Source organism: Chiloscyllium plagiosum, unplaced genomic scaffold (assembly GCF_037043375.1).
Source record: "Chiloscyllium plagiosum isolate Xiang-an unplaced genomic scaffold, Cpla_swu_hap1 HiC_scaffold_13, whole genome shotgun sequence".
Lineage (NCBI taxonomy): Eukaryota > Metazoa > Chordata > Chondrichthyes > Orectolobiformes > Hemiscylliidae > Chiloscyllium > Chiloscyllium plagiosum.
The window spans coordinates 26,373,189-26,391,628 of record NW_028270151.1 but is presented as its reverse complement, the minus strand read 5'-3'; the positions used below and the strand labels follow the sequence as shown (position 1 = coordinate 26,391,628).

The 18,440-nt window shown below is 43.2% G+C and overlaps 1 protein-coding gene across 1 annotated transcript in view; it reads left to right on the top strand.

The window, feature by feature from the left end:
• The window catches only part of LOC122556109 (scavenger receptor cysteine-rich type 1 protein M130-like), a 67,712-nt gene that overhangs the window by 23,474 nt on the left and 25,798 nt on the right, over nt 1-18,440 (top strand). The window contains exon 6 of the mRNA XM_087993945.1: nt 11,677-11,991. Within this exon, the coding sequence (XP_087850071.1) occupies nt 11,677-11,991 (315 nt within the window). The remainder of the gene's footprint in view (nt 1-11,676; nt 11,992-18,440) is intronic.

Here is an 18,440-nt window from a genome sequence, read left to right as displayed (position 1 = left end):
TTGGGCAATAGGGTGAAGCTGAATAGACTGGGATATTTTTCCTGGAGTGTCAGTGAATGAGAGGTGATCTTATAGATCACCTTATAAAATCAGGAGGAACATTGCTGGGTTGAATAGCCAAGGTCTTTTTCCCAGGATAGGGGAGTTCAAAAGAAGTGGGCAGAGGTTTAAAGTATGAGAGGAAAGATTTACAAGGGACCTGAGAGGCAACTTTTCATGACGAGGGTGTTATGTGTATCAAATGCACTACCAGAGAAGATAGTGCAAGTAGGTACAATTACAACATTTGAAAGGCTGGATAAGTACATGAATAGGAAAGGTTCAAAGTGATGTGGGCCAAAGCTGGCAAACAGGACAAAATAATTTTAGGAGATCTGGTTGGTGCAGACAAATTGGAGTGAAGTTTCTGTTTCTGTGCTGTATAACTCTATGACTCTTTGACTTTATAATTTGTCTGTTCTACCCTTTTGTGCTACCTCAAGGGAGTGTGTATCCCTTCTTTGGTAAGCAGACCAAAACTGAACACAATACCATAAATATAGGTGTCTATACATATGCAGCAAAATATTTTTTCTCCTGTACTCAATGTCCCTTGCAATGAAGGCCAAAATACAATTTGCCTTCTGAATATAATGCTGTCTTTTTTGTGACTTCTGAACAAGGATCTCTTAGCTATCAACTGCACAATATCACACCATTGTTTTCTGTCTTTCTTATCAAATAACTCATCCTTTACTGGTCTAGACAGAAGAACAGAGAATAGGAAATTGGTGTATTTGAAAAACAATTTCTTTGTGCCTGTCTTCAGGAGAATGATGCAGAAATATTTCTCAGAAGTGGTAGGGGACTTTGAAAATGGAAAGTTGAAGAAATTAGTATTAATCAAAAGTAATACTTCACTTCTTTTCTTTTTTTTGTCTATTCTTCCTAAATGATGAATGTCCTTGAGTATTCAGCTCCCAGTCTTAATCACACTGCAATCACAGAAACATAGAAGATAGGAGCAGGAGAAGGCCATTCTGCCCTTCGAGCCTGCACTGCCATTCATCTGATCATGACTGCTCATCCAACACAGAGTCATAGAGTCATAGAAAAGTACAGCATGGAAACAGACCCTACGTTCTAAATCATCCATGCCAACCAGATATCCTAACCTAATCTAGTCCCATTTGCCAGCACTTGGCCCATATCCATCTAAACATTTCCTATTCATATACTCATCTAAATGCCTTTTAAATTCTGCAATTGTACCAGCCTCCACACTTCCTCTGGCAGCTCATTCCATACATGCACCACTCTGTGTGAAAAAAGCTGCCCCCTAGTTCCATTTTATATCTTTCCCCTCTCACCCTACATCTATGCCCTCTAGTTCTGGACTCCCTCACCTCAGGGAAAAGACTGTCTATTTCCCCTATTCATGCCCCTCATGATTTTACAAACCTCTATAATGTCACCTCTCCGTCTCCAACACTCCAGGGAAAACTGTCCCCAGCCTATTCATATCTCTCTATTGCCCAAATCCTCCAATCCTGGCAAAATCCTTGTATTCTTTTCTGAACGCTTTCAAGTTTCACAACATCTTTCTGATAGGAAGGAGACCAGAATTGCACACAATACTCCAAAAGTGGCCTTACCAATGTCCTGTACAGCTGCAATAAGATCTCCCAACTCCTCCACTCAATGCTCTGACCAATAAAGGAAGGCACACCAAACACCTTCTTCACTATCTTATCTATCTGCAACTCAACTTTCAAAGAACTATGAACCTGCACTCTCAGGTCTCTTTGTTCAGCAACACTCCCAAGGACCTTACCATTAAGTGTATTAGTCCTGCTCTGATTTGCTTTTCCAAAATGCAGCACCTCGCATTTAACTAAATTAAACTCCATCTGCCAGTCCTCAGCCCATTAGTCCATCTGATCAAGATCACATTGTCCTCTGGGGTAACCTTCTTTGCTGTCCTCCTCACCTGAATTTTGGTGTTACCTGCAAACTTACTAACTATACCTCCAATATTCACATCTAAATCATTGACATAAATGATGAAAAGAAAATCAATAGCCTAATCCTTGCTTTCTTCCCATAATCTTTGATCCCATTTGCCCCAAGTGCTATATCTAGCCCCTTCTTGAATACATTCAATGTTTTGGCATCATTATTCCCTGTGTTAATGAATTCCATAGGCTCACCACTGTTTGGGTGAATAACTGTCTCCTCATTTCCATCCTAAATTGTCCATACTGAATCCTCAGACTGTGACCCCTGGTTCTGGATGCACCTACCATCAGGAACATCCTCCCTGCATCTACCTGTAAGAATTTTATAAGTCTCTACGATACTCCCCCTTCATTTGTCTGAACACCAGTGAAAGCTATCCGAACCCAGCCAATCTCTCTTCATACATCATTGCTGCCATCGCCAGAATCAGACTGGTAAAGGTTTGCTGCACTCCTAGAGAGTTAGAACATCCTTTCTCAGAAATTATGTGGAGGTTCTGGTTTGTACATTGTGCAGTGAACCCCCAGCTTCCATCACAACACCACAGATTTCTTAGAGAAACTCAGCAGCCACAGACCAGTCGAACTAGGAACATTCGTCATAGCAATGGATGTTTCGGTACACTACACCAGCATTCTCCATGATGAGGGCATCACAGCAACAGCCTCAGTATTCAATACTAACAACCGTCAATCTCCAGACACTCATCCACTTCATCCTCGACCACAACATCTTCTCCATTGACGACCAGTTCTTCATCCGCACAGACACACAGAATAGCTGTAGGCATCAAATTTGCACCCCATTATGCCAACATTTTCATGCACAAGTTCAAACAAGAGTTCTTTGCTGCACAGGACCTCCAACCAACACTCTACATCAGATATATTGATGACATTTTCTTCCTCTGGACCCATGTTGAGGAATCACTGAAACAACTACACATTGATATCAACAAGTTTCATCCCATCATCAGACGTACCATGGATCACTTTTTAGAATCAGTCTCATTCTTGGACACACGCATCACCATCAAGGACAGACACCTCAGTACTTCTCTCTACTGCAAATCCATGGGTAACCTCATGATGCTGCTCTTCTCTAGCTCCCACCCCAAAATATTAAAACAGCCACCACGTGTGGACAAGCCCTATGCATACACAGGATCTGGTCAGATGAGGAGGAATGTGACAAACATTTGAAGGTGCTGAATGACACCCTCATAAGAACAGTATATAATGCTCAACACATTGATCGCCAATTCCAACGTGCCACAGTGAGAAACCGTAATGACCTTTTCAGGAGGCAGACATGATATGCAACTGATAGGGTACCCTTTGTTGTCCAATACTTCCCAGGAGCAGAGAAAATAATCATGTTCTTCACAGCCTGCAAAATATTATCTATGAGGATGAGTACTTTGCCAAGATCTTCCCTACTCATACACTTCTCACTTTAAACAACCACCAAAGCTAAAACTGATCATTATTCGCAGCAAACTGCCCAGCCTTCAGGACAACATCGACCACAACACTGTACAACCCTATCATTGCAACCACTGCAAGACATGTCAGAGTGTGTCGTCAGGAGTGCTGCCATTACATGTGGGGACACCACATGTGTGGCAGGTATGAATGTGACTCAGCCAACATGTCTATCCCATACAGTGTAAGCAAGGATGCCCTGAGGCATGGTATATGGGAGAGACCAGGTAAAAACAATGACTGCAGATGCTGGAAACCAGATTCTGGATTAGTGGTGCTGGAAAAGCACAGCAGTTCAGGCAGTATCTGAGGAGCAGTAAAATCGACGGTTCAGGCAAAAGCCCTTCATCAGGAATGAGGGCTTTTGCCCGAAACGTCGATTTTACTGCTCCTCGGATGCTGCCTGAACTGCTGTGCTTTTCCAGCACCATTAATCCAGAATATGGGAGAGACCAAGCAGACACTACAATGACGGATGAATGGACACCATGCAACATTCACCAGACAGGAATGTTCCCTCTCAGTCAGGGAATAGTTGAGCAATCAAGGACATTCAGCCTCAGATCTTCAGGTGACTGTCCTCCAAGTTGGACTTCAGGTACGCAACAACGCAGAGTCACCGAGCAAAGGCTGATAGCCAAGTTCAGTCACCATGAGAATGGCCTCAAACAGGATCTGAGGTTCCTGTCACACTACAGGTGACCCTACTAGACTATACACTCTCACACACACACTCACAAACAAGCACACACACAGACATGCTGTTACACATGATCGCACACACACAGACCCTCTCTCATACACATGCTCTTTCTCAAACACACACTCTCTCTCTCTCTCTCTCAGAAATGTACTCCATCACACTCACACATACACTCTATCAAGTGCGCACATATGCTCACACTCTCTTTCTCACATACACACAAACATACACTTTCTCTCTCTCTCTCTCTCTCTTTCTCTCCATCACATGCACACATGGATGCACGCACACGCACAAAAAATCTATGGGGTGAATTTGTATTTGCAGATCCATTCTATTTTGTTCAAAAAGCCCACAATTTGTAGGCAATCAATCCATGTGATATTTTATAAATTTCTCTTTTAGAAATAGAGCCAGTGTGACTCAAGTTTAGGAGACAGACAGTCTCTAACCTCACATCTTTAATGCAGTGTCTGAGCTGAGGTGTCACCTCTACTTTTATAAACCTTAAGTTATCTCGGAAATGTGACTTGAAAGCCGTCCTAGAATTTAAATATGAATGAACTGAAACCTGCAACCCCATTCTAAATGATTAAAAGTCAGCAGCAATCTAGGTTTGTTCAAGACATCATATCAGTTGTATGACAATTTGATCTTTTACGATAAATTCTGTGTCCTATGATCCTGCCTCACTCGCTACCTGATGAAGGGGCAGTGCTCCAAAAGCTTGTTATTCAAAATAAACCTTTTGGACAATAACTGGTGTTGTGTGATTTTTAACTTTCTCAGAAAAGGAGAACAAAACTGCACACAATATTCTCGGTGTGGCCTCAGCAAGGCCTTGTATAACTGCAATAACACATCCCTGCTCCAGTACACAAAGCCTCACACAATGAAGGCCAACCTACCTTTTGCCTTCCTTACCAACTGCTGCACCTACATGCTTACCTTCAGCAACTGGTGTACAAGGACACCCAGGTCCCGCTGTACACTCCCCACTCCCAATTTACACCATTCAGGTAGTAATCTACCTTCTTGATTTTGATTCCAAAGTGAATAACCTCACATTTATCCAAATTATGCTGCATCTGTCATTGAGTTGCCCACTCACCCACCCTGTTCTGATCATGCTGGAGGATCTCTGCATTATTGTCACAGTTCACCCTCCCATCCAACTTGATAATATTGCAAACTTTGAGATGATACATTTTGTTCCCTCATCCAAATAATTAATGTATATTGTGAATAGCTGGGGTCCCAGCACCCATAAATAATTAAATCACACAGTTCTCTTTACTCACAGCTTGAAATAATTAGCTTTCTCATGAATGCAATATGTCATAGAGTCACGGAGATGTACAGCATGGAAACAGACCCTTCAGTCCAACCTGTCCATGCTGACCAGATATCCCAACCCAATCTAGTCCCACCTGCCAGCACCCGACCCATATCCGTCCAAACCCTTCCTATTCATATACCCGTCCAAATGCCTTTTAAATGTTGCAATTGTACCAGCCTCCACCACTTCCTCTGGCAGCTCATTCCATACACGTACCACCATCTGTGTGAAGTTGTTGTCCCTTAGGTGTCTTTTGTATCTTTCCCCTCTCACCCTAAACCTATGCCCTCAAGTTGTGGACTCCCCCACCCGAGGGAAAAGACTTTGCCTATTTATCCTATCCATGACCCTCATAATTTTGTAAACCTCTATAAGGTCACCCCTCAGCCTCCGTCATTCCAGGAAAAACAGCCCCAGCCTGTTCAGCCTCTCCTTATAACTCAAATTCTCCAACACTGGCAACATACTTTTAGTTTTTTCTGAACTCTTTCAAGTTTGACAACATCTTTCCGATAGGAAGGAGACCAGAATGGCATGCAATATTCCAAAAGTGGCCTAAACAATGTTCTGTACAGCTGCAACATGACTTCCCAACTCCTGTACTCAATACTCTGACCAATAAAGGAAAGCATACCAAATGCCTTGTTCACTACCCTATCAACCTGCGACTCCACTTTCAAGGAGCTATGAACCTGCACTCCAAGGTGTCTTTGTTCAGTAACAGTCTGCTAAGATTTGCCTTCCCAAAATGCAGCACCTCACATTTATCTGAATTAAACTCCATCTGCCACTTCTCAGCCATTGGCCCATCTGGTCAAGATCCTGTTGTAACCTGAGGTAACCCTCTTCGCTGTCCAATACATCTCCAATTTTGCTGTCATCTGCAAACTTACTGACTGTACCTCTTATGCTCGCATCCATTTCATTTATGTAAATGACAAAAAGTAGAGGATCCAGCACCTATTCCTTGTGGCACTCCACTGTTCACAGGCCTCCAGTCTGAAAAACAACCTTCTACCACCACCCTCTGTCTTCTACCTTTGAACTAGTTATGTATCCAAATGGCTAGTTCTCACTGTATTCCATGAGATCTAACCTTGCTAACCAGATTCCGAAGGGGAACCTTGTTGAATGCCTTACTGAAGTCCATATAGATCACATCTACCACTCAGGCCTCATCAATCCTCTTTGTTACTTCTTCAAAAAACTCTACCAAGTTTGTTGGACATTATTTCCCACGCACAAAGCCATGTTGACTATCCTTACTAAGTACTTGCCTTTCTAGATACATGTACATCCTGTCCCTCAGGATTCCCTCCAACAACTTGCCCACCACTGATGTCAGGCTCACTGGTCTATGCTTCCCTGGCTTGTCCTTACCACCCTTCTTAAACAGTGGCACCACGTTAGTCAACCTCCAGTCTTCCGGCAACTCATCTGTGACTATCGATGATACATATATCTCAGCAAGAGGCCCAGCAATCACTTCTCTAGCTTCCCACAGAGTTCTAGGGTACATCTGATCAAGTCCTGGGGATTTATCCACCTTTATGCGTTTCAAGACATCCAGCACTTCATCCTCTGTAACAAGATATCACCATCTATTTTCCTATATTCTATATCTTCCATACCCTTTTCCGCTGTAAATACTGATGCAAAATACTCATTTAGTATCTCCCCCATTTTCTGCGGCTCCACACAAAGACCGCCTTGCTTAGCTTTGAGGGGCCCTATTGTCTCTGTAGTTATCCTTTTGTTCTTAATGTATTTGTAAAAACCCTTTGGATTCTCCTTTATTCTATTTGCCAAAGCTGTCTCATGTCCCCTTTTTGCCCTCCTGATTTCCCTCTTAAGTATACTCCCACTGCCTTAATACTCTTCTCAGAATTCACTCGATCTATCCTGTCTATACCTTACGTATGCTTCCTTCTTTTTCTTAACCAAAATCCCAATTTCTTTAGTCATCCAGCATTGCCTATACCTACCAGCCTTTCCTTACAACTGAACAGGAATATACTTTCTCGGGATTCTCGTTATCTCAGTTCTGAAGGCTTCCCATTTTCCAGCCATCCCTTTACCTGCGAACATCTGCCCTCAATCAGCTTTTGAAAGTTCTTACCTAATACCATCAAAATTGGCCTTTCTCCAATTTAGAACTTCAACTTTTAGATCTGGTCTATCCTTTTCCATCAATATTTTAAATCTAATAGAATTATGGTTCCTGGCCCCAAAGTGCTTCCCCACTGACACCTCAGTCACCTGCCCTGCCTTATCTCTTAAGAGTAGGTCAAGTTTTGCACCTTCTCCAGTGGGTACATCCATATACTGAATCAGAAAGTTTTCTTGTACACACTTATTAAATTTCTCTCCATCTAAACCCTTAACACTATGGCAGTCCCAGTCTATCTTTGGAAAGTTAAAATCCCCTACCATAGCCACCCTATTATTCTTACAGATAGATGAGGTGGCCTTACAAGTTTGTTTCTCAATTTTCCTCTGACTATTAGGGGGTCTAGAATACAATCCCAATTAGGTGACCATCCCTTTCTTATTTTTCAGTTCCACCCAAATAACTTCCCTGGATGTATTTCCAGGAATGTCCTCCCTCAGCACAGCTGTAATGCACTCCCTTATCAAAAATACCACTCCCCCTCCTCTCTTGTTTCTCTTTCTGTCCTTCCTGTAGCATTTGTATCCTGGAACATTAAGCTGCCAGTACTGCCCATCCTTGAGCCATGTTTCTGCAATTGCCTTGATATCCCAGTCCCATGTTTCTAACCATGTTCTGAGTTCATCTGCCTTCCCTGTTATGCCCCTTGCATTGAAATAAATGCAGTTTAATTTATAAATCCTATTTTGTCCCTGCTTGTTCCTGACTGGTTTTGTTCTCAACTGTACCAGTCTCAGGTTGATCTCTTTCCTCACTATCTCCCTGGGTCCCACCCCACCTTACTAGTTTAAATTCTTCCGAACAGCTCTAGCAATTCTCCCTGCCAGTATATTAATCCCCTTCTAATTTAGGTGCAATCCATCCCTCTTGTACAGGTCACTTCTACCCCAAAGGAGATTCCAATGATCCAAAAATGTGAATCCTTCTTCCATACACCAGCTCCTCAGCCTTGCATTCATCTGCTCTATCCTCCTATTCCTGCTCTCACTAGCTTGTAGCACCGGGAGTAATCCAGATATTACTACTCTCATGGACCCCCTTTTTAAATTCCTGTCTAACTCTCTGTAATCTCCCTTCAGAATCTCAACCTTTTCCCTTCCTATGTCATCGGTCCCAATGTGTACAATGACCTCTTGCTGGCCCCATCTCCCCCTTGAGAACATTCTGCACCCTCTCTGAGACATCCTTGATCCTGGCACCAGGGAAGCAACACACCATTCTGATTTTTTGGTGCTAGTCACAGAAATGTCTGTCTGTACCTCAGACTAGAGAATCCCCTAACACAGTTGATTTCTTGGAACCTGATGTACCCCTTGTTGCATTAGAGCCAGTCTCAATACCAGAAACTTGGCTGCTCGTGCTACGTTCCCCTGAGAATCCATCACCCCCTACATTTTCCAAAACAGCATACTTGTTTGTAATGGGTATAGCCACAGAAGACTCCTGCGCTAGCTTTCTTACATTTCCTGGAGTTAACCCATCTATGTGACTGTATCTGAGACTTTTCCCTCTTCCTATAACTGCCATTCATCACATACTTTTGCTGTTGCAAATTCCTCATTGCTTCTAACTGTCTCTCCAACAGATCCATTTGATCTGATAAGGTTTGCAAGCAACAGCATTTATTGCAGATATAATCTGCAGTACCCCTTAAACTCTCTTTAAACTCCCACATCTGACAAGAAGCACATATCACTGTACTAAAGGCCATTTTTGCTCCTTCACAATGCACAGACCCAGAAAATAACACTGTCTTATTCCTCTGCAAAAAAAAATGCCCCAGGTTAAATTAATAGTTATGGTTTATATTTTAAGTTTAATCAAGAGACATATCTCAAAAAAACATATAATCAAGAAATAACGCACTCTACCCACCACTGCAGACTTTCTGTGGGCCACAATTAAAACAATACACTTATCTGATTCTGTGCTGTGAACTTTGCGCAAACATTTCCTCCAAGATCAGTTGCGGATTTCACTGTTTGTTAATTTTCCCAGATGCACTTCGACTTCCAGTGATACATAAATTTAAATAGCAAAGGCAGTACTGTGCAGGTACACTGTGGTGTCAGTTTCTTTCTCTCTCCCTCTCCTGCACTGACCTCACCATGTGCTTCCTTTGTCTGTTCTTGTCCCTTTCAAAACTGCTGTTATTTTGACTTGTTTTTTCCAAAGTTCCAAGACAATGCAACAGCATATAAAACAATAATTGCTGCTCCTGGAATTCAAGGGAATTACCTCCAGCATCTAAAATACCTCAAAAAAGGAGCAGCCGTTACAACCAGAAATTTTTCCTGTCCTCCATCTTGGATTACCCAGAATCCTGCATCAAGTATTCAGATAGAATGCTTTTAATTACCTTTTTTCACATTATTCCACAAACTGATTCTAATAAATACTTACGTTAACATTATCTTTCAAATAATATTGCTGACTACATTTCTGTTTCCAATTCCCAGTTCTTCCAGTCATTCTGTCTGACCTCTCAGGATTCCATCCAAAAGGCAAAAGCAGCAAAAACATGTCACAGCCAGGATAATAGCCCTGATAATAAGATGCAACTCACCAATGTTATGCAAGTTGCCCCTGTCCCAGAAACATTGTTCTAATGTAACCAAAATCTGAAGCCTTTTATTGTCCATCAATTTTTTGAGCTAAGCATGTTTAATAGACACTGAAAATACTCTTGATATTAAAGCTGCTGAAGCTCTGTCTCCTAACTCCTCAAATATCTGTTTTCCAGACTTCATTTACCTAATACTGTTGGTACTAAAATGGAACACAACCCTGTCTGTTCACCCTCACCTGGAATAATACCATGCAGTCACTCTGTGTCACCCTTGCCCCTGACACCATGGAGATAATATACCATCCTGGTGTCAAAAGTGTGGATTCAGAAATGCCTGTTTTTTCCATGATTAATGAATTCACTATCATCATGACTTTTCTATTCTTCTTTCTCCTCACCTGGAGCTCAGTCACTCTGTTGTCAGGGACTTCACTCTTGCTGTATTGTATTGAACAATTCCATCCTCATCAGTATCTAAATGCAACATTGTTCGTTAGCGACATTTGTTCAGTAGAATATCCCTGCACTACCTCTGCAGTTCTCATAGACTATCTCCAGGAAACCCAGTCATTTGTTGCATGCATATCTTAAATCTGCACCGTAACCATCTCTGCATAGCAGTTGCACCTCAATGACTGCAGATGCTACTTCTGAAGCCCAAAATAAACCTTCTACAGCAACTGATATTTCTTGCAAACATACTTGTTGAGGACACATGGTGCATTCATGACTTGTACCTACTGCAGGATGCATATTCAATATGGCCAAACTACCTTGGTATACCTTAAAAATGGAAAGTAAAATCACCCCCCCCTCACTAAAATTGTTAACTCACCAAATTCTCAGCTTTACACATTATCCAGCGGCATTCCATGGAAGCATTTAGGTCCAAGTATTTACATTACTACAGATGCAGAGAAAGCCAGTTCTATTGGAGGTACAGTAACCAGTTAAAACTAACTAATTAACAAGTTGATTATGACTGCTCTCCAGTGGAGAACTGATTTATCTCTGTATAAACTTGGCAGAAACTTCAATTTTACTTAAAATGTAAATTTCACTTTAATGGTACATGCAGACAGGACATAGTTGCAGTAAGAGATAGGCCCTTATAGTTCCTTTACTCAGAAAATTCTGAGCTTCTCAGACAGTACGAGCTACATTAGCTCCAACAGGAGTTCCAACAGGTGTTCCAAAGCAATTCAAATTATTTCATTGTGGCACTGGAATATTTCACTCCTATGATAGATGAGAATACTTTGGGGTCTCATGATTAGTTCCTTCTGAAGTTTTTCATGATTTTTCTTTTCTTGTTTGAATGATTCATTTTTTGCATACTTTAATTTAAATGAGAATAAATTCATCCAGATGAACATAAATTCAATGAAAAATGTTCATTGTTCTTGGACAAAGGAAAAAGGAGACCACGGTTAGTTGGTGGTAATAATACCTGCTCAGGAAGAGTGGAGATAATGTTTGATGACACCTGGAACACAGTATGTGATACCTATTGGGATTTACAAGATGCAGCTGTGGTCTGCACTCAACTTGGTTGTGGGACTGCGATCTCAACTCCAGAAGGTGCATACTTTGGAGAGGGAAATGGGCCAATATGGAATTATATCCACATTTGCACTGGCAATGAAATCCGTTTGACTGAATGCCCGATTGCATCCAGCGGAGACCATCAGTGCACACACACAAATGATGCTAGCGTCATCTGTTCAGGTAGGCATTAATTCATTGTCAAATACCAATTATTCTGATAATTATGTTGTTACTTATTTATGAGTAGAAATGTGCAATAGCATATTCTCTTAACTTATGATGTATCTGTAACCAAGATGTCAGTTACTCATTTCGCTTCAATTTATCTTCATTATCAGAGGAAATTGAAATGGATCTATTGAGCACTTCTTGTGATGGACCCAACTATAAATCTGCATAGGATGTACAGTTGGGAAGCACATATGACTTCACTCTGCTCTTTATAGCTGCTCTGAGAAAGTGGGCCTTCTTGTGAACTATTACAGTCCATATATTTGCGTCAGTCAACAGTCTGCCTGCTTCCAGACTAATCGGAGGGCTTCAACATCATTGTGTGTCAAATTCTTCAATGCCTATAATCCACTTTGTGTCATCACCATCATAATTAATGGTGTTTGCCAGTTGTGAAGATCTAGCTGTGCAGCAAGTAATGGGGGAACAGGTGCAGTGAAGAATACTACCTAAACATGTCTACTCATCTCAGATGCATCCATTAATGGCAATATTGGTGGCTGCAACTACAATGGACTTATTATTGTGGTCAAATGCAATGGTTGTACAGAGGAAGCCTTGGACAATTGTTTGCCACTGACACAGCACTAAATTGGATAGTTCCATTGCAAACCGAAAATCTCAGTCTGGGTATCCTTCAGGTTTATTGGTTATAATAAACAGCAATGTTTTATTTGACAAAAAACAGTAAAGCCTTGGTGCGTCATTCCTCACACTGGACTTCAAGCTAGATGGAAAAAGTGACGACTGCAGATGCTGGAGATCAGAGCTGAAAATGTGTTGCTGGAAAAGGGCAGCATCCAAGGAACAGGAGAATCGACGTTTCAGGCATAAGCCCTTCTTCAGGAATGAGGAAAGTATGTCCAGTAGGCTAAGGTAAAAGGTAGTGAGGAGGGACTTGGGGGAGGGGCGTTGCAGATGTGATAGGTGGAAGGAGGTCAAGGTGAGGGTGATAGGCTGGAGTGGGGTGGGGGCGGAGAGGTCAGGAAGAAGATTGCAGGTGAGGAAGGCGGTGCTGAGTTCGAGGGATTTGACTGAGACAAGGTGGAGGGAGGGGAAATGAGGAAACTGGAGAAATCTGAGTTCATCCCTTGTGGTTGGAGGGTTCCTAGGCGGAAGATGAGGTGCTCTTCCTCCAACAGTCGTGTTGCAATGGTCTGGCGATGGAGGAGTCCAAGGACCTGCATATCCTTGGTAGAGTGGGAGGGGGAGTTGAAGTGTTGAGCCACGGGGTAGTTGGGTTGGTTGGTCCGGGTGTCCCAGAGGTGTTCTCTGAAACGTTCCGCAAGTAGGCGGCCTGTCTCTATGTGTTGCTTTTCCAGCAACACATTTTCAGTTCAAGCTAGATGGCCAACACTCCCTCAATGAGGAATGCTGAAGAAAAGACCAACAAAAGGCAAATCCCTGAATGATGGATAAAACTTTGAGAAGTTTCAGCATTAGGCTATATGCCATCCTAAAGCAGAGTATCATAAACACAAAATTAAATGAACCAATTGATTAGATTAATCCCATGTCACAATGTCATATCCTGTCTGGAATTCTGGAAAACTAATTTGAAGGTATTACAAAAACATTCCTATTGCAGAAACCAAAATGCTATTAGTTTTAAAATAGTGATGGAAAAAGATAGACAGATCAAAGAGTTGAATTTCTAAAGTGGAGAAAGGCCAACTTTGACAGTATTAGGCAAGAACTTTCAAAAGTTGAGTGGGGACAGATGTTCACAGGTGAAGGGATGGTTAGAAAATGGGAAGTCTTCAGAAATGAGTTAATCGGAATCCAGAGACAGTACATCCCTGTAAAGGTGAAAGGAAAGGCTGGTAGGAATAGAGAATACTGGATGACTGAAGAAATTGAGGGTTTGGTTAAGAAAAAAAAGGAAGCATATGTCAGGTGCAGAGAGGAGAGATCGAGCGAACCCTTAGAAGAGTATAAAGGCAGTACATAGAACATAGAACATAGAACAATACAGCGCAGTACAGGCCCTTTGGCCCTCGATGTTGCGCCGATCCAAGCCCACCTAACCTATACTAACCCACTATCCTCCATATACCTATCCAATGCCCGCTTAAATGCCCATAAAGAGGGAGAGTCCACCACTGCTACTGGCAGGGCATTCCATGAACTTACAACTCGCTGAGTGAAGAACCTACCCCTAACTTCAGTCCTATATCTACCCCCCCTTAATTTAAAGCTATGCCCCCTTGTAATACCCGACTCCATACGCAGGAAAAGGTTCACACTGTCAACCCTATCTAACCCCCTAATCATCTTGTACACCTCAATCAAGTCACCCCTAAACCTTCTTTTCTTTAATGAAAACAGCCCCAAGTGTCTCAGTCTTTCCTCATACGATCTTCCTTCCATACCAGGCAACATCCTGGTAAACCTCCTCTGCACCCGTTCCAGTGCCGCCACATCCTTCCTATAGTATGGCGACCAAAACTGCACACAATATTCCAGCTGCGGCCGCACCAGAGTCTTATACAACTGCATCATGACCTCAGGACTCCGGAACTCAATTCCTCTACCAATAAAAGCCAGTACGCCATATGCCTTCCTCACCGCACTATTTACCTGGGTGGCAACTTTCAGAGATCTGTGTACATGGACACCAAGATCCCTCTGCTCATCCACACTACCAAGTATCCGACCATTAGCCCAGTACCCCATCTTTTTGTTATTCTTACCAAAGTGAATCACCTCACACTTAGCTACATTGAATTCCATTTGCCACCTTTCTGTCCAGCTCTGCAGCTTCTCTATATCCTGCTGTAACCTGCCACATCCTTCCTCACTGTCAACAACTCCTCCGACTTTCGTATCATCCGCAAACTTGTTCACCCAACCTTCTAACCCCTCTTCCAGGTCATTTATAAAAATGACAAACAGCAATGGTCCCAAAACAGATCCTTGCGGAACACCGCTAGTGACGGCACTCCATGAAGAAACTTTGCCATCAACTACTACCCTCTGTCTTCTTCCATGCAGCCAATTCCTAATCCAAACCTCCAACTCACCCTCAATGCCATATCTCCGTATTTTCTGCAGTAGCCTACCATGGGGAACCTTATCAAACGCCTTACTAAAATCCATATATACCACATCTACCGCTTTCCCCTCATCAACCTCCTTCGTCACCTTTTCAAAGAATTCAATAAGGTTTGTGAGGCACGACCTGCCCTTCACAAAACCATGCTGACTATCCTTGATCACATTATTCCTATCCAGATGTGCATAAATCCTATCCCTTACAATTCTCTCTAAGACTTTGCCCACAACAGAAGTGAGACTCACCGGCCTATAGTTACTAGGGTTATCCCTACTCCCCTTTTTGAACAAGGGAACCACATTTGCTATCCTCCAGTCTTCTGGCGCTACTCCTGTAGACAAAGAGGACATAAAAATCAAGGCCAATGGCTCTGCAATCTCCTCCCTTGCTTCCCAGAGAATCCTAGGATAAATGCCATCAGGCCCAGGGGACTTATCTATTTTCACCTTTTCCAGGATTTCCAACACCTCTTCTCTACATACCTCAAAGCCATCCATTCTACTTATTTGTGACTCAGTATTCACATCGACGACAATGCCCTGTTCCTGAGTAAATACTGAAGAAAAGTATTCATTCAGTGTCTCCCCAATCTCTTCCTCCTCCACACGCAACTTCCCACTACTATCCTTGACTGGACCTATTCCTACCCTAGTCATTCTTTTATTCCTAACATACCTATAGAAAGCCTTAGGGTTTTCCCTAATCCTACCGACTAAGGACCTTTCATGTCCCCTCCTTGCTGCTCTTAGCTCTCTCTTCAGGTCCTTCCTGGCTACCCTATACCTCTCAATCGCCACAATTGAACCTTCACGTCTCATCCTGAGATAGGCCGCCCTCTTCCATTTAACAAGGGATTCCAATTCCTTATTAAACCACGGCTCCCTCGCACGACCCTTTCCTCCCTGCCTGACAGGTACATAATTATCAAGGACACTCAATAGTTGCTCCTTGAACAAGCTCCACATATCATTTACACTCTTGCCTTGGAGTCTACTTTTCCAAGCCACACATCCTAAGTCATGCCTCACCGCATCATAATTTCCCTGACCCCAGCTATAACTCTTGCCCTGTAGTACACACTTATCCCTCTCCATCACGAGAGTAAAAATCACCGAATTATGGTCACTATCCCCAAAGTGCTCACCTACCTCTAATTCTAACACCTGGCCTGGTTCGTTACCCAGAACCAAATCCAGTATGGCCTCACCTCTTGTTGGCCTGTCTACATATTGTGTCAAGAAACTCTCCTGCACACATTGAACAAACACTGACCCATCTAACGAACTTGAGCTATAGCTTTCCCAATCAATATCAGGAAAGTTAAAGTCCCCCATAACAACCACCCTATTACTGTCACTCATCTCCTGAATCACCTTCCCTATCCTTTCTTCAATGATTCTAGGACTATTAGGAGGCCTGTAAAAGACTCCTAACAGGGTGACCTCACCTTTCCTATTCCTAACCTCAGCCCAAACTACCTCAGATGGCAAGTCCTCATCCATCATCCTTTCCACCACTGTAATACTATCTTTGACAAGCAATGCCACACCTCCCCCTCTTTTACCCCCACCTCTGACCCTACTAAAACATTTAAATCCTGGAACCTGCAACAGCCAATCCTGTCCCTGTTCTAGCCATGTCTCCGTAATAGCCACAACATTGAAGTCCCAGGTACCAACCCACGCTGCAAGTTCACCTACCTTATTTCGTATACTTCTTGCATTGAAGTATACACACTTCAAGCCACTTTCCTGTTTACAGGCACCCTCCTTGGAAATTGAGGCCATGTTCCTAACCTCCCTACACTCCAGGCCATGCACCCTGAAGCTACAATCTGGGTTCCCATGCCCCTGCAGAGTTAGTTTAAACCCCCCCCAAGAGCACTAGCAAACCTCCCCCCAAGGATACTGGTGCCCCTCAGGTTCAGGTGTAGACCATCCTGTTTATAGAGGTCCCACCGTCCCCAGAAAGAACCCCAGTTATCCAAAAACCGGAATCCCTCCCTCCTGCACCATCCCTGTAGCCACGCATTTAAGTGTTCTCTTTCCCTATTCCTCGAATCTCTATCACGTGGCACGGGTAACAAACCAGAGACAACAACTCTGTTCGTTCTAACTCTGAGCTTCCAACCTAGCTCCCTGAAAGCCTGTCTAACATCCTCGGCACTCCTCCTACCTATGTCGTTGGTGCCAATATGGACCACGACTTCGGGCTGCTCCCCCTCCCCCTCCAGGACCCGGAAAACACGATCAGAGACATCACGTACCCTTGCACCTGGGAGGCAACATACCAAACGTGAGTCTCTCTCGTTCCCACAAAACCGCCTATCTGTGCCCCGAACTATCGAGTCCCCAATTACTACTGCTCTGCTCTTCTTCACCCTTCCCTTCTGAGTAACGGGGACAGGCTCCGTGCCAGAGACCGGAGCCCCGTTACTTACCCCTGGTAAGTCATCCCCCCCACAAGTATCCAAAACGGTATACTTGTTCTTGAGGGGAACGGCCGCAGGGGGTCCCTGCACTGGCTGCTTCCTCCCAGTCCCCCTCACTGTCACCCATCTATCTGCCATCTTTGGAGTTACTACTTCCCTATAACTCTGATCTATGACCCCCTCTGCCTCCCGAATAATCCGAAGTTCATCCAACTCCAGCTCCAGTTCCCTAACACGGTCTTGGAGGAGCTGGAGATGGGTGCACTTCCTGCAAGTGTAATCGGCAGGGATGTCGATGGCATCCCTCACCTCATACATTTTGCAGGAGGAACATTGCACTGCCTTCACTGCCATCCCTCTAAAGCTAACTTTTATTTAAAAAAAAATAAAAAAATAGGAGTATACTTAAGAGGGAAATCTAGAGGGCAAAAAGGGACATGACATAACTTTGGCAAATAGTCTTAAGGAGAATCCAAAAGTTTTTTACAAATACATTAAGATCAAAAGGGTAACTAGGGAGAGAATAGGGCCTCTCAAAGATCGGGAATGCAGCCTTTGTGTGGAGCCACAGGAGATGGGGGAGATACTAAACGGGTATTTTGCATCAGTGTTTACAGTGGAAATGGACATGGAAGATATAGAATGTAGGGAAATAGATGGTGACATCTGGAAAAATGTCCATATTAGAGAGGAGGAAGTGCTGGATGTCTTGAAATGCATAAAAGTAGATAAATCCCCAAGACCTGATCAGGTGTACCCTAGGCCTCTGTGGGAAACTCGGGAATTGATTGCTCGGCTCCTTGCTGAGATATTTGTATCATCAATAGTCACAGGTGAGGTGCCAGAAGATTGCAGGTTGGCAAACATGGTGCCACAGTTTAAGAAAGGTGGTAAGGACAAGCCAAGGAACTA